At 41.4% G+C, this 14,995-nt stretch overlaps 1 protein-coding gene across 1 annotated transcript in view; it reads right to left on the reverse strand.

The window, feature by feature from the left end:
- The window catches only part of ABCA12 (ATP binding cassette subfamily A member 12), a 126,771-nt gene that overhangs the window by 80,153 nt on the left and 31,623 nt on the right, over positions 1–14,995 (reverse strand). The window contains exons 9-17 of the mRNA XM_065413187.1: positions 14,394–14,490; positions 10,247–14,260; positions 7,601–7,716; positions 6,424–6,530; positions 4,292–4,545; positions 4,077–4,189; positions 3,003–3,127; positions 1,979–2,152; positions 472–636 (exon numbers count right to left, since the gene is read on the reverse strand). Coding sequence (XP_065269259.1) covers positions 472–636; positions 1,979–2,152; positions 3,003–3,127; positions 4,077–4,189; positions 4,292–4,545; positions 6,424–6,530; positions 7,601–7,716; positions 10,247–14,260; positions 14,394–14,490 — 5,165 coding nt within the window. The remainder of the gene's footprint in view (positions 1–471; positions 637–1,978; positions 2,153–3,002; positions 3,128–4,076; positions 4,190–4,291; positions 4,546–6,423; positions 6,531–7,600; positions 7,717–10,246; positions 14,261–14,393; positions 14,491–14,995) is intronic.

Consider the following 14,995-nt stretch of genomic DNA (forward strand, 5'->3'; position numbering starts at 1 on the left):
GGCCCTTGCTGTGTCACTCTCATGCTTAGGTGCTGGAACTAGGGGTGCTACCGCACCCCCTGGCTTGAAGTGGTTTCTGTCATATACAGGGTTTACGGTTTGGTTCAAGGACTCTCAGCACCCACACCCCATACGAATTGTTCCAGCACCCCTGCGCTCATGCTGTTTTTACTATCCTCTTGCTGGGTCTTTTCAATGTGGCTGTAGGTCTCCTTTAATCTCCTTCCTAGTTACCCCACTTCAACATAGCTGTAAGTCTTCTGTGTTTTCATTCCTCTCCTCACCCAGACTGACCATGTGACTGTCCCTCTGCTACCTATGTCATTCCAAACAAGAACATTCTCAGTATCCCGACAGAGACTTGCTGACCATTGCCTACTTCCCTTGATGCACTTAGAGATTCTACGGACCACACTGTGTAACTACTCCAAAGGCATTTTAGCTCAGGACCATTCCCACACTAATACACACCTTGGAGAGGGGCACATTTCTAGACTGCCGTAGCTTTTTGAATGAATTAATTGCTTCTAACAGTGGACGCATGCCAGACGCCACCTGGTTCCTGAAATGTTCCATCTCTTTGAGGAGGCCTAACATCTTGTCCATTGATTTCTGCAGTTCTTTGGGGAAAAACATCTAGAAGAGAGAGGAAGGAAGAAAATAACTGTCAGCATATACACACACATATCTGGTACTAATTCTTTGGAGTCAGCGGTGGGATTTACAAAAGTGGTTAAGTGACTTAGGAGCACAAATCCCATAGGAAATCAATGGGACTTGTACGCCCAAGTCACTTACCCACTTGTTGAAAATTCCACCTTGAAACTTTAGGTATAGCTCTAAAGAACCTGGCTCTAAACAGTTAAAATGTGGGAAAGGATGGCTGGAGGATGTTTGTTTTGAGGATGGCTGGAATACAGTAGAAGTCCTTCAGCACCATTGATGCAAAAACCAGGGGCCACCCAATGAAATGACTAGGCAGCAGATTTAATACAAACAAGAGGAAGTTCTTTCTCATACAGTGCACAATTAACCTGTGGAACTCATTGCCATGGGGTGTTGTGATGGCCAAAAGTATAACAGGTTCAAAAAGGAACTAGATGCGTCCATGGAGCATAGATCCACCAGTGGCTACTAGCCAAGATGGACAGGGATGCAACCCCATGCTCAGGGAAACCCTGACTGCCAGAAGCTGGGAGGGGAAGAAGAGGGGGGTCTCTCCAAAATTGCCCTGTTCTGTATGCTCCCTCTGAAGCTCAGGTATTGGCCACAGTCGGAGACAGGATACTGGACTAGATGGACCATTGGTCTGACCCAGTATGGCTGTTCTTATTTCCATCACTACAGAGCCAAGTTCATTGGCATTCTCATTTGATTGCATCGTTCAGCAGGACAATTATTTCATCATTGTTAAAGGTGTATCGAAAACATACTTGTTGATGAATTATACCTATTTTAGCATGTCGTTTTCTCCAACCGTAATGACACATATTGAATATTTGATTGGTCATAACAGCAATTGCAACACTATTATGGATTGGGCAAATAAATATCACAGCACCTTTTACAGTTTGGGATTTGGTGGGATAGCTAATTGGTACAGTGAGCCTTAGCCCAGTGTCTTGTATCCACTGGAACCTGGGTTCACATCCTGACCTAGGCTAGGATGGTTGGATGATGTACCAGGCCAGAGCAGCTTGTGAGCCATATCCTAAGTTGCTGTAAATCAGTGTAGTCCCAATGGTTATAACTGAGGCGTGCCAGTTTATACCAGCTGGCTCTATAATGGACAATTGTCTTAATGTATATGTTGGCATGGGTATGCCATATAACATTATTCGTTATTTCATGCACAAGGCCAGATCCTCAGCTGGTGGGAAGCGGCCTAGCTCCATACCAGTACAGGTATACCAGATGAGGATCTTAGCCACAGGAGCTAACAAAAGCCACACAAGTGCTCTAAAAATCCAACACAAACCTTGTACAGAAAGTTGTAAATGTCTAAGTGACGTAAGAATATGACCCCCAGGATGTAAGATTGGCGGGTCCTTTCTGGGAGTGACAGGTGGCAGAACTCCTTTACTACTGCGTCTAGTTTTGGGTCGATGGAATGGACGTCACACGACTCCAGCTGGAGAATCTGAGATACGAGCTGTATTTGCAAAAAAAAGCAGGAGATTTGTACATTATTAGGTTACTCCAACATGCGTGGGTTAAACTACCGCTTCCCCAACATCATCTTCCAATGCCGTAGACTAAGAAACATACTTTCACCTCCCCATTATTCCTGCATGGAGAACCAAAGCAGAATGGTAGTGCTTTAGCACACTTTGCACGGGCTGAAATGATCCAGCAGTTTAACTTTCCCGGTGATTGACAGAGCTGGGGGGTGGGTAAAAATGAGCTGTTTGAGACTGAATCCAGACAAGATGATGGTGAGGCTCTGAGGCAGGGCTGGGGGAAGAAGTCTTTGGAGCCAAACCATTGAGTACAGCGTGTCCATCCTTGGCTGAGATTCATTGTCTGCAAAGATATTTTGGATCCCAGGGGTAGCTCTTGTAATTATTGGTGGCATCACTGGCCAGAAATGCCCTTTTCCATCTGCATTGCGACGGTTTCTCCGCAGTGTGGACCTCACCAAAAATACCCACGCATTTGTGACCACTGGACTGGATTACTGTAATGCACGATGCACTAGCTAAATATTTCAGCCAGCACCCAATATGTGGCTACCCACCCGCTCGTGGTGTCCGTCAAAGAACATGCCGCTCTTGGTCTCCAGAGGCTGCTCGGGCTTACAAAGTTCTTTCAGTTGCAATTCAGGGTTTCTATTTTGATCTATAAAGCACTATAGAGTTTGTGTCCCTTAAACATCATGTATCTCCCTCTGCGTCCCCACGGGAGCAGAGATCTGCTGAGCGGCTTTCACTAATAGCCCCTGGATTTAATTATCTGAGTGCCGAATTTAAAAGGATCTTCAGCTAGAATTACGGTAAACTTACCTGAGTTGTGTTTTCTGGGAGAGGCATTTCCATCAGGGCTTTGATACTTGCTGTGGACATTCCTGCTTCATTTCTGAGCTCCTCTTTGAGCTGGTCGACATTTTTAAACACCGCCATTAACATTTCTTTAAAATAAAAAAACAAAAAATGATATAATCGTTTTCTCCATACTTACAGAACTATTATATATCTATGCACAGAGCACCTATGTTACGACAGCGGAAGAGAAACATTTTTGCCCAGACTGAAGATGTTGTGCATGTTGGCTGAGAGGAGCACTACAGTGTGTCATGCTCAAACATGACTGAATTTGGATGGACCATTTGTCAATCTGTAAGCTTCTGGCAGACCTGGAGATTGTTGGAGCCATGCCTTTTGGGTCCTGCATCGAGCACAGTTTGCCTGTACATAAGTTTCAGACCTCTGATGGCTTGAGCCAGCAACTCTGACTCAACAGGAGTTTTCAGAGTAGCATCCGTGTTAGTCTGTATCCGCAGAAAGAACAGGAGTACTTGTGGCACCTTAGAGACTAACAAATTTATTTGAGCATAAGCTTTCGTGGGCTACAGCCCACTTCACCGGATGCATAGAATGGAACATATAGTGAGGAGATATATATACATACAGAGAACATGAAAAGGTGGAAGTTGCCATACCAACTCTAAGAGGCTAATTAATTAAGATGAGCTATTGTCAGCAGGAGAAAAAAACTTTTGTAGTGCTAATCAAGATGGCCCATTTAAGACAGTTTGACAAGAAGGTGTGAGGATACTTAACATGGGGAAATAGATTCAATGTGTGTAATGGCTCAGCCATTCCCAGTCTCTATTTAAGCCTAAATTGATAGTATCTAGTTTGCATATTAATTCAAGTTCAGGAGTTTTGTAACTGACTTCAATAGGCCTACGACCTGGCCTAGAAAAGAAGCCAATGGACATAGCACATGCTTACTTCAGTCATCATATAGCTTACATAAGACAATCAGTGAAATTTGCCTCGGAAAGGCCAACAGCAACGAGTAAATTAGTGACCATTCTTATAAACCAAGGTTTTAAAGTAAACAGGCAAAACTACCTTGCTTTTTAGAAACTGTAAAATTCTCAGTGGTATTCATCATGGAACTCATTATAGCCATATACTGAGGGATATCTTGAAAATAATCCATTTGCGGCACATTTTCTTGAATCCTTAAATTTTAAAAAATGGACAATATTAAAAGAAAGTAAAGGGTCCACACAAATAATTTCAGGAAGAAACACTGGTGTAGAAGAGCTTAGACAAGTCCTTACCAATTCATTTGTGACTGGATTTTGGTGGGATCCCCAATCAGTATATCTCGAAGTTCTCGAAAGACCCTGTTGTGATTAACTACATCTGTCACAAGGTGATTGCTTAACTCAGCGCTGTGAAGGAGCTGCTCATGAAATTGACTTTGTTCACACAGTGCTTCAAAGCTAACAGTAGGGAGCTGACAGATACGCTGCAGTGATTTAAAGCTCTTGTAGTCACAAAGAAGTTTTATCATGCTTCGGAAGCGAGATGTCTTTAAATTAAAAAAAGAGAGAGACACACAAGTTAAAGAAAAGGGTTATCAAAAGTGGGCTTTAGGCTAAAGGATACCGACATTGCTTTGCTTTTATTGCATTGCTTTTATTCAGGATTCAGCTTTCAAGCCCTTTAGTTCAAATGAACTAAAATTCACCGTGACTGTTCCCAGCCCTGGAGAGGCAGAAAGGTCCAGGGACCTGGCCTGGAATTCTCAGCTCCTCACTCTGCTGCTGTCTTATGTGACCTTGAGCAAGTCACTTCTCTTCATGCCTCTGCTTCCCCTCCCACCCTTTATCTGCCTTGTCTATTTTGATTGTAAAATCCTTAGGGGAGGGATTATCTTTTACTATGTGTTTGTACAGTGCCTAGCTCACTGGGGCGTATAGATGCTGTTGTAATTCAAGCAATTAACAACAACATTACATCGTGACATCCATTACACCACTTTTGTGATTTTGCACAGTCATATTTGACTTCTCTGATCTATTTTTAATAAAAGTTAAGCCTTGTAAACAATTGCGAGTGTGCCCTCTGTGATCCTTCAATATTATTTAGGTGCTTAAACTTAAATATAGGATACGAACTGCAGGTACCTATGGTGAAAGCCTCACACCTGCTCTGGTTCCTTGGTGCTGTTTTAAAGAGCTAGGGTGGCATAAAGGGGCCCTGGTTGCAGCCACGGAGGATTCCCTTGTTGTAGGCATGGTGGTAGACAGCTACTCTAGCCCTCTCTCCTCTTGGTCTGCAAGTTCTGGGTCAATCTACTCTGCAAAAAAAAAAAAACCAACCCCCCCCCCCACCACCACCACCACCACCCTGTGGCAGCAGGTTTCGGAGCCTGGGTCAATGGACTCGGGCTCACGTGGCTAGCAGTACAAGGCTAAAAATAGCAGCATAGACATCCCCACTCAGGCTGGAGCTCAGGCTCTGAAACCCCTGTTTCTGCTGTGGTTTGGGGACTATTTTTATTTTCATGAAAGACATATTAGCCCAATAAAAGATGATACACTGGCATTACAAAGCCAACCCTGGCACTAGCTAATTCCTGGGACAGGATCTCCAGCAATGAAAACTCTTATTTATCAATTATTAATTATGATGATGATTATGGTGGATGTTATTATTATTCCAGTCGTGTCGAGGGACCCCAATCAGCATAAGGACTTGCCTTGCTAGGTACTGTGTAAACATATTTAGAGAGAGTCCCTCCCCGGAAGAGCTTACAATCTAATGAGAGAAGCAATCATAGACAGGAATATGCCAGCAGACTGTCAAAGGTGCATGTCTTGTTAGATTTTCCAGTGGCAGGTTGAGACGCCAAACTCCCATTGACTTTCAGTGGGACTTAGGTGCGGAACTGTCATTTGTGCCTTTGAAAAATCTCCCCGTACATGTTTTTTCCACTGCACCTGTGGGAGTTAGGAGCACAAGTCTCCTGGGAATGGTGCCCCTAACTCCATTAAGCACTTATGAACGTCTCACGAGTGGCTTGAGCCTTAAAAATAGGGATAAACCTTCAATCCGTTCAACAAGGAAATGAACTGCCAGTCACAAGCCACGCAGCACTGATTGCCACTTCCAGAGGGGTGATGAAAACCACTGTAGTTCGGAGTCAGCCCAGACAGACTCTGAGCACCTCCCTTTTCTCCCAAACATGTATGTGCATTTGCACTGACCATGTGGGAAAGAGTGTTCTCTGCCCCGGGTAATGGCAACCCCAAAGAACAGGCAGCAGCAGTAAGATCCAGTCCAGTTCTAGCTCACTTGAGGTGTTTTTAAACCTGTTTTCCACGTGCTGGTTTCCTGAACGCTCCATTGCACACTGATGTATCAGTGCGGGGTTCCTCTGAGTCAGCATTTTAAGCAGACTTACTTTTAACTGCAGGATCTCTGGAATAGATGCATGTTTCTCAGAGGTGTCGTTTTGAGTGAAAGGAGCTTCTTTTAGCTGAGCATGGTTCAGAAGAAGTGTTATGTTGTCTGCAAGGGAAAATAAGTTACTTTAGATGATACACAAGATCCTACAGAAACCCTGCACATTGGAAAACTGAACTTCCTCTGCAAGGGCCTGCTTTCCGCAGGTGCTGAGTGCACGCAGTTCCCATTGAGTTCAAATGGTGCTTAGCACCTCTGCAGTCATGCTCTCAGGCCTGGATTATACCCCTATGATCCAGCCTGTGAGCGCCTCACCCCCACTCGGGCCAGAGTGGTATAAAGGGGTTCTAAGAGCCCCTGTTGCAGCCAGAGCGTTCCCCCAGGACAGGCATGTCAGGAGACAGCCATAAAGCTACCTCCCGAGAAGCCCTCACATAGCAGCATTGCCCAAGAGCAGGGCAGGAACCAAGAGTCACAGTCTGGTCTTTGCTTCCTTCTTGCTCTGGGGGAAGTAACCGGCACCAGCCCTTTTACTAACATCCTTAATGAGTATACCAAGAGTTTTCAGAGATGACCTTCAAGATAACAACCCCCTGCTCCTGAAACCCACCCCATCAGGGAAACAACACTCATGAAAGCATACGAGACCTAGTGAGTCGGTAACACCTCGTATGTGAGGCAAATAAGCAACTCCGGTGCTGCTGTAAGTATGTACCGAGCCTGTCCATATGAAACACCATTATACCAACGGAAGCTTCTCTCTCAGAATAATGGCTGCCTCTTTAAAGGAACGTAGAAGCTGCAGCAGTACACAGCAGAGGAGGAAACACCAGATTCATTTTACTACGGACTCACTATTTAGGAGTCAGCAGCATACATTTTACTAGCCATGCAACCACAAAGGGAAGAGTGTTCCGTGTTTTTATGATTACTGGAGTGGACAAATTACACTGATAACGTGACGCATCTAAACACCAAAAAAATAAAAATACACGAGACAAATCAAAAGGGGCCTCATTTTCAGAAGTTCTGAGCTCTCAAGAGCTCCAATGGACTTTCAAGGACACTGAAAACACGCAGCACCATTTCTTCATGTCATTACACATGTCATTTTAAAAAGATAGGCTTAAGACATTACCAGATAACTCCCACAGAGTTAATGAAATAAATATTACCTGTCAACTCATTGTCTTGACTTCCACTCACATTCATTAAACAGATCAAGTAAGGTTTGTAAATGTTATCGGCTGACACCTGTAAGATGGCGTTTTCCAATTCTAAAAACAGAAACCTGAAAAATAAGACTGGAATAAATCCTGTTCTGCTGAAAAGAAACAAGGAGCATTACTGTGTAACCTGTCAGCAGCATTAGGGCTAGATCCTCAGATGGTGTAAACCAGCATCATTTCATTGAAGTCAATTGATTTACATCATCTGAGGATCTAGTCTGTGATATTTAAACATTGAAGCTGCTCCTGATTATTATTGCGTTGATCTCTTTTGCTATTATCTCACAAACAATAGGAAAAGTCCTCTGTGGAAATTCACTCTGAGACAATGAGCAAAAGAAAATGTATATTAAATGGTCACTCATTTGAATGAAAGTGACTGATCTTAAAGGCACAGTGGGGAAAACTGAGAAGCCGGTGGAAGTCATTTAACTAGGGGGAAGAGGCTAAGGAGTTTAGTTTTCCTAGGGTGAGATTTATCAAAAGCATTTAGCATTGGTCTAGCTGTCCTCCCTCCATAGCCAATGGTTAAAGCTCCCATTGACTTCAATGGGAAGAGAGATAGGCCAACACTGAGCACTTTTGAAAATCTCTCCCAGTGTTTGTATGGTTTAGTGACTATGAAATCTTCCTCACCCCTGTGTTCTCAATGTCTGTGTGGTTTGGATCCATAAATAAGGGTGGTAGGTCTGAGACAGAATCAGAGAAATGGAGGGTTGGAAGGCCTCAAGAGGTCATCTAGTCCAGCCCCCTGCGCTGAGGAAGGGTCAAATAACCCTTGACCAACCTCACAAGTGTTTGTCCAACCTGTTCTTAAAAACCACCAATGACAGGGATTCCACAAGCTCCCTTAGAAGCCTATTCCAGAGCTTAACTACCCTTATAGTTGGAACGTTTTTCTTAATATCTGACTTAAATCTTCCCTGCTGCAGATTTAGCTGATTGTTTCTTGTACCTTCAGTGGACATGAAGAAAAATAGATCACCATCCTCTTTATAACAGCCCTTAACATATGTGAAGACTGTTACCAGGTCCTTCTCTCGGTCTTCTTTTTCAACACTAAACTTGCCCATTTTTTTTAAACCTTTCCTTATAGGTCAGGGTTTCTAATCCTTTCATCATTTTTGTAGATGTCCACTGGATTCTCTCCAATTTCTCCACATCTGCCACCCCGAAATGGACACTTTGCTGCAGCTGAGGCCTCGCCAGTACCCAGTCGAGTGGGAAAGTTACCTCACATTTCTAACATACGACACTCCTGTTAATACACCCAGAATGATGGTAGCCTTTTTTGCAACTGTATCACATTGCTGGCTCATATTCAATTATTTACCTACTGTAACCCCCACATCCTTTCCAACAGCACTACTGCCTAGCCAGTTATTCCTCATTTTGTAGTTGTGCATTTGATTTTTCCTTCCTAACTGTAGTACTTTGCACCTGTTTTTATTGAATTTCATCTTGTTGATTTCAGACAAATTCTCCAATTTGTCAAGGTTGTTTTGAATTTTAATCCTCTCCTTCAAAGCACTAGCAATCCCTCCAAACCTGTGGTCATCCACAAATTGTATAGAAAGAATACTTTCTATTCCATTATCCAAGTCATAAATGAAAATATTGAATAGTACTAGACCCAGAACAGCCCGCTGAGGGACTCCACTAGACACATTCCCCAAGTCTGACAGTGAACCATTGATAACTTCTCTTTGTGTCCAGTCTTTCTGACAATTTTGCACCCACCTTGTAGCAATTTAATCTAGACTATGTTTCCCTTGTTTTCTCATGAGAATGTCATGTGGAACTGTGACAAAAGCCTTACTAAAATCAAGATATATTGTGTTTACTATCCACTAGGGACAAAGAAGCAAATTAGGTTGGTTTGGCATGATTTGTACTTGCAAATCTCTGTAGGCTACTATTATCCTCTTTGGGTTTACAGACAATTTAATACAATTGGTTCCAGTATCTTTCCAAGTATCAAAATTAGGCTGACTGGTCTATAATTCCCCAGATCCTCTTTGGTCCCGTTTTTAAAGATAGGTTTATCCTTCTCCAGTCCCCTGAGACCTCATCTGTCCTCCAGGAGTTCTCAAAGTTAATTACTAATCATTCTGAGACTGCTCCAGCTAGTAGCTTAAGTACCCTTGGGTGATTTCATCAGCCTCAGCCAACTTGAATACACCTAACTTATCTAAATATTTTATTTAACCAGTTCTTCCCCTATTTTGGCTTGCATTCCTTCCCCCTTGTTAATATTAATTGTGTTGAGTATCTGGTCACAATTTACCTCTTTATGAAAACTGAAGCAAAACAGGCATATTAAACACAATAGCCTTCTTGATGTCATCCATTATTAGCTATCCTTCCCTACTAAGTAGGAGACCTACATTTTTCTTCCTATGTCTCTTGCTCCTAATATATTCATAGAACCTTTTCTTATTGTATCTTATGTCCCTAGCTAGGTGTAGCTCATGTAACTACAGTTTAATGTTGCTCCTTTAATAGACAAGTAAAATAAACTGGAAGCCGGAAGTCATTGTAGATTCTACAAGAAATTGAGACAGTTATGAAATTGGAAATAAATGAACTTACTGTGCAACCAAACTGTTAGGAGACAGGGTTTGTTCTCCTTCATTCCAAGTCAGGGTCTTATTGAAAAGGGTTTCTGCCATAACACTGAAAGGATGAAAAACACTGTCCAATACAGTATCGAAGTCAGCTCTGTTAGGGGCAGACTCTGGGTTGAGGTCCATTTTCAATAAGGTTGGTAGATCAGAAGAATTCAGTTTCTTAAGAACATAATGAGCAGTTTCTATTATTCCTGAAGCTAATTCACTGTCAGCCAGATCCCTCTTCATCACTTCCAGCAGCTTCACATATCCTGCCGCTTCGGTCAGGTTCCATTTGGTGCTTAGCAAGTTGTCAACTGCTTCCCAGACTCTGGAGAAATTATTCCATTCAGAGAGGCGGGGGGCACTTTGCACCATCTGTAGCAGTTCATATACTCTGGAGTTCCGCTGGACATCAGCCTGCACATCACTGAAGAGAATGAACAAGTTCTTCCAATCCACTGAGCTGCTAGAGAAATTTTGTGAATTCATGTCCATCTCATTCAAAATAAAAACAATCAAACTGCTTAAAGGATGAGAATTAAATACTCTATTCATACTCTGAAAAGCTGGTGGTAGGCATGTTGTATTACTCTGGGGCAGCTCCTTAGAGATTGCTGTCAGGGTTTGAGACTTGCCTTCTATCCAAGGATTCTTAAAGTGAGAGACAGTATTTAAGTTTGAAAGAAAACTAGAAGAAAACTGTAATGACTGGATGATACACGACAGCTCCCTTGAAAAATATTCACTATTGTTCTTGAAGATGCTAGCAAATTCCGGAGTCTGCTCTAGGTTTCTTATTGCAAGCTGAAACAATTCAGTAAATGATTTATTTTCCATTGTTCTGGTCTGAATGTCCATGGAAGTAAACAGGAATTTGCAATGGCTTCCCGGTAAGGACTCGCTTAGCGTGGCATTTTTAAATAGCATCTGAAGTGTTATGTAAAAAATGTCATGGACAAAGCAGTTCTGTGGCTTTTCGTTGTCATTGTTACCTTCCTCCAGGAAGGGACTCAAGGCTAAATGCAAGAGATCCAACACTTTTGCTTCTAAGGAAGTATTGTGCTGTAAGGAAGTCTTGTTAAATTCCTTTTGAAGTAGCAGGTGTGAGAAATTATAGACAGCATCAATTTTTTCTTTATTGGATGCTTCGCCCAATCTGGCATCAGAAAGGATTTTCATTCCCACCCTCAATATTTCAAGCAATCTCTGGGTGGAGTTATTGTCAAAATTCATCCACCGATTAATAGTTTCCAATTCACTGATATTAAACTTTTGTTGCAAGTCGTTTATAATGAATATACTCCTTTCTACTGCTTGCAAATATCCTGAGACATTGGCTTCTCTGGCATCTTCTCCGCCATACTCTTGGGATGCAAGTTTTATCAACTGCTCCAATTCGTTACTAAAAAGACCTGAGCCATTTTGCACTGTACGTAAATGTTTTTGCAATGCATCTAACAGTGACTTGTAGGCAATCACATCGGTGCTGCTCCATTTCATGGACTGCAGTATTTCAGCGATATGCCAGTAGCTGTTGAAATCATTCCACTGAGCTCCATCAGTGGAATTTTGGATACGCTGCATTAGTTTAGGCAGGGAAGAGATCAATAGGTAATGCTGAGTTATGTTCACCTTTGCCATGGTAGCAAGGTATTTTTGGAGGGATAAAAGCTCTTTATTTAAAATGAGTTTATACCAAAGTACTCTAGTTAAATTTAAAAAATGTGTTTCCTCTGAATAGGGATTAGTATAGAAAAGTCTTTCAGCGGGGATCTCATTTGGTGAGGCAAATCTTTTAAACATCCTCTCCAAGTCAGGTTTGTTGTTTGTGGCAGAAGTTGAGTTGAGGAAGAGTTTTAACAAACTAAATATACCTTCCAAATCGGAGGGTTTCATTCCCAAGCTAGAGTTATGAAGGAACTGATGTGCTTTTGCTTTTCTGGGAGCTAATCCAATGTCAACAACATTGAGAGCTTTTTTCAACATTTCCAATAGTTTCACACTGGAATCCACTTCTGTCAGGTTCCATTTGGTAATCATCAGATTGCCAATGCTCTTCCAGACTCTTGAGAAACGTCTCCATTCAGGCTGGTTGGAGGCATTTTGGACCATCTGTACCAATTCATATATACTGGCATTCCACTGGGGAACAGTTGGCAGTAGACTGGCAGTAGACAAAGGCAACCTATTCCAGTCCAATGAACTGCCAGAGAAATTTTGTGACTTCAAGTCTGTTTCATTCGAAATAATAGGAATCAAAATGTTTAAGGGATAAGATTTAAATACACTATCCATATTCTGAAAGCCTGGTATTAGGCACGTTGCATTACTCTGGGGAAGCTCCTTAGAGATTGCTGTCAGAGTTTGATACTTTTCTTCTATCCAAAGATTCTTAAAGTTAGAGACAGTATTTAAGTTTGAAAGAAAACTAGAAGAAAATTGTAATGACTGGATGATACACGACAGCTCCCTTGAAAAATATTCATTATTGTTTTTGAAGATGCTAGCAAATTCTGGAGTCTGCTCTAGGTTTCTTATTGCAAGCTGAAACAATTCAGTAAATGTTTGATTTTCCATTGTTCTGGTCTGAATATCCATGGAAGTAAACAGGAATTTGCAATGGCTTCCCGGTAAGGACTCACTTAGTGTGATATTTTTAAGCAACATCTGAAGAATTATGTGAAGAATGTCTTGGACGGAGCAATTCTGTGGCTTTTCATTACGATTGTTATTTTCCACGAGGAAGGGACTCAAGACTAAATGCAAGAGATCCAACACTTTTGTTTCCAGTGAAGTATTGTGCTGTAAGAAAGTCTTGTTAAACTCTTTTTGAAGTAGCAGATGCGAGAAATTATAGACAGCATCAATTTTTTCTTTGTCGGATGCTTCGCCCAATCTGTTGTCATAAAGGATTTTCATTCCTACCCTCAATATTTCCAACAATCTACCAGTGTTTTTATTGTCAAAATTAAAGACTAGATCAATAGTTTCTAATGTACTAATATTAATTTTTTTCTGCAAATCTTTTAATATGTACAGGGTTTTTTGTATGTCTTCTATGGTCATTGAGATATTGGCCACTCTGGAGGCTTCTCCACCATACTCTCGTAACATGCAGGTAGCAAATTCTGTCAGTTGATCCAATTCTTTATTGAAAAGAACATCTGAACCATTTTTCAATGTGTATAAACGGTTGTGCAATATATCTAAAAACTGCTGATATGCAATGATGTCAGTGTTGTTCCATTTTGTGGAACTTAGTTTTTCAACAGTATGCCAATCGCCATCCAGCTCCTTCCACAGATCTTTATCAGTGGAATTTTGGATTGTCTCCATAAGTTCAAACACGTTTCTCAATAGATAGTACCGACTCATCATATTCACATTCATCACATGAGCAAAGATTTTGTGGAAAGTAAAGAGCTGCTCCTGAAAGACTTCACTGATAGGTTTAAGAAGAGAATCTGAAAACAAAGATGGGATTTTTTGCATTGCATAGAGATAGTTTTTAATGTCTTCAGGGAATGATGAAATCCTATGAGATATCTTCATTTTGATAATATCCCATGTCTTCACTGTATTAAAATTAGTCTTATTTAAAAATGCTAGATCCCAAATCACACTAGCTAATTTAAAAGCACTTTGAATTTCTTTCCAATGGGCTGCTGTATTGAAAATAGAAGTCCCGTTGAAGTCTTTCTGAAGTACAAGAGATGTGAAGTTATAGACTTCATCAATTGTTTCTTTACTTAATGGTTTCCTTAATTTATAGTCATAGAGGATATTCATTCCCAACTTCAGAATTTCATACAATCGCTGAATGGTTTCATTCCCAACAGATTCTGTGAATGGATTTAAGTTTTCTGATTTGTTTCTATTCAAATGTTGTTGGAAGCCCTTTAAAAGATATAGGGACTTTTGTACAGTTTCTAAATCCTTTGAGAAAATAGCTCTTCTGAAGTCTTCTCCAACAAACTCTGGTAATTTGATTTTTCTAAAAAGAAAGAAACGTGTTTTAGAAAATATGAAATCAGTTTAAGTGAAAACATAAAAGCAGTTTGTAGGAAAGAGCACAAATTTCAATGATATTTTTGTCATTGTCCATGGTTCTGTAAGTCCTTTTTTACCTCCAAACTTCTTCCATCTGAGATACCGAACTTTGGTTGTCTTTCCAGGTAATGGAGAGATTGCAAATATCAGCCACTGTTGAGCTGTTATTTTTGCCTACAATGGAAGCATAAAGAAGATGCATATGTTGGTTTGGAAACTGAACAGAAAATTATGGTTATATTTGCAAACTTGGATGTCTAAAGTTAGGCACCTAAATCTATATTTAGGCAGCTAAATAAGATGGTTTCCCCATCTATGTTTTCCCCATCTGAGGAACACCTTGGGATCATGAACATCTGGGCTGCTAGCAGAGGTACTCCATTAGCACTACCAGCATCTTGCTTCCAGTAACACAACTTGATGTTGCCTGCTTGTTCAGCTTCCTGTGCTCATCTTCAAGGCCCTTCACAATTCCCTCAATTATCTGTTCTTATCTCTGTTTGGAACCCCCCTCCATATCCTCTGCTCTGCAAACATTGCCACCTCGAACCCCTTCCCCTGTCTGTTTCTCCCACCAGTTGACTTCATGCTTTTTTCCACACCACACCTTAGGCATGGAATTCCACCCTTTACTAATCCCACAACCTCCTTATCAATGCCAATGTCTACCATCCATGAC

This window comes from Emys orbicularis, chromosome 11 (genome assembly GCF_028017835.1).
Source record: "Emys orbicularis isolate rEmyOrb1 chromosome 11, rEmyOrb1.hap1, whole genome shotgun sequence".
In the NCBI taxonomy this organism is placed as follows: domain Eukaryota; kingdom Metazoa; phylum Chordata; order Testudines; family Emydidae; genus Emys; species Emys orbicularis.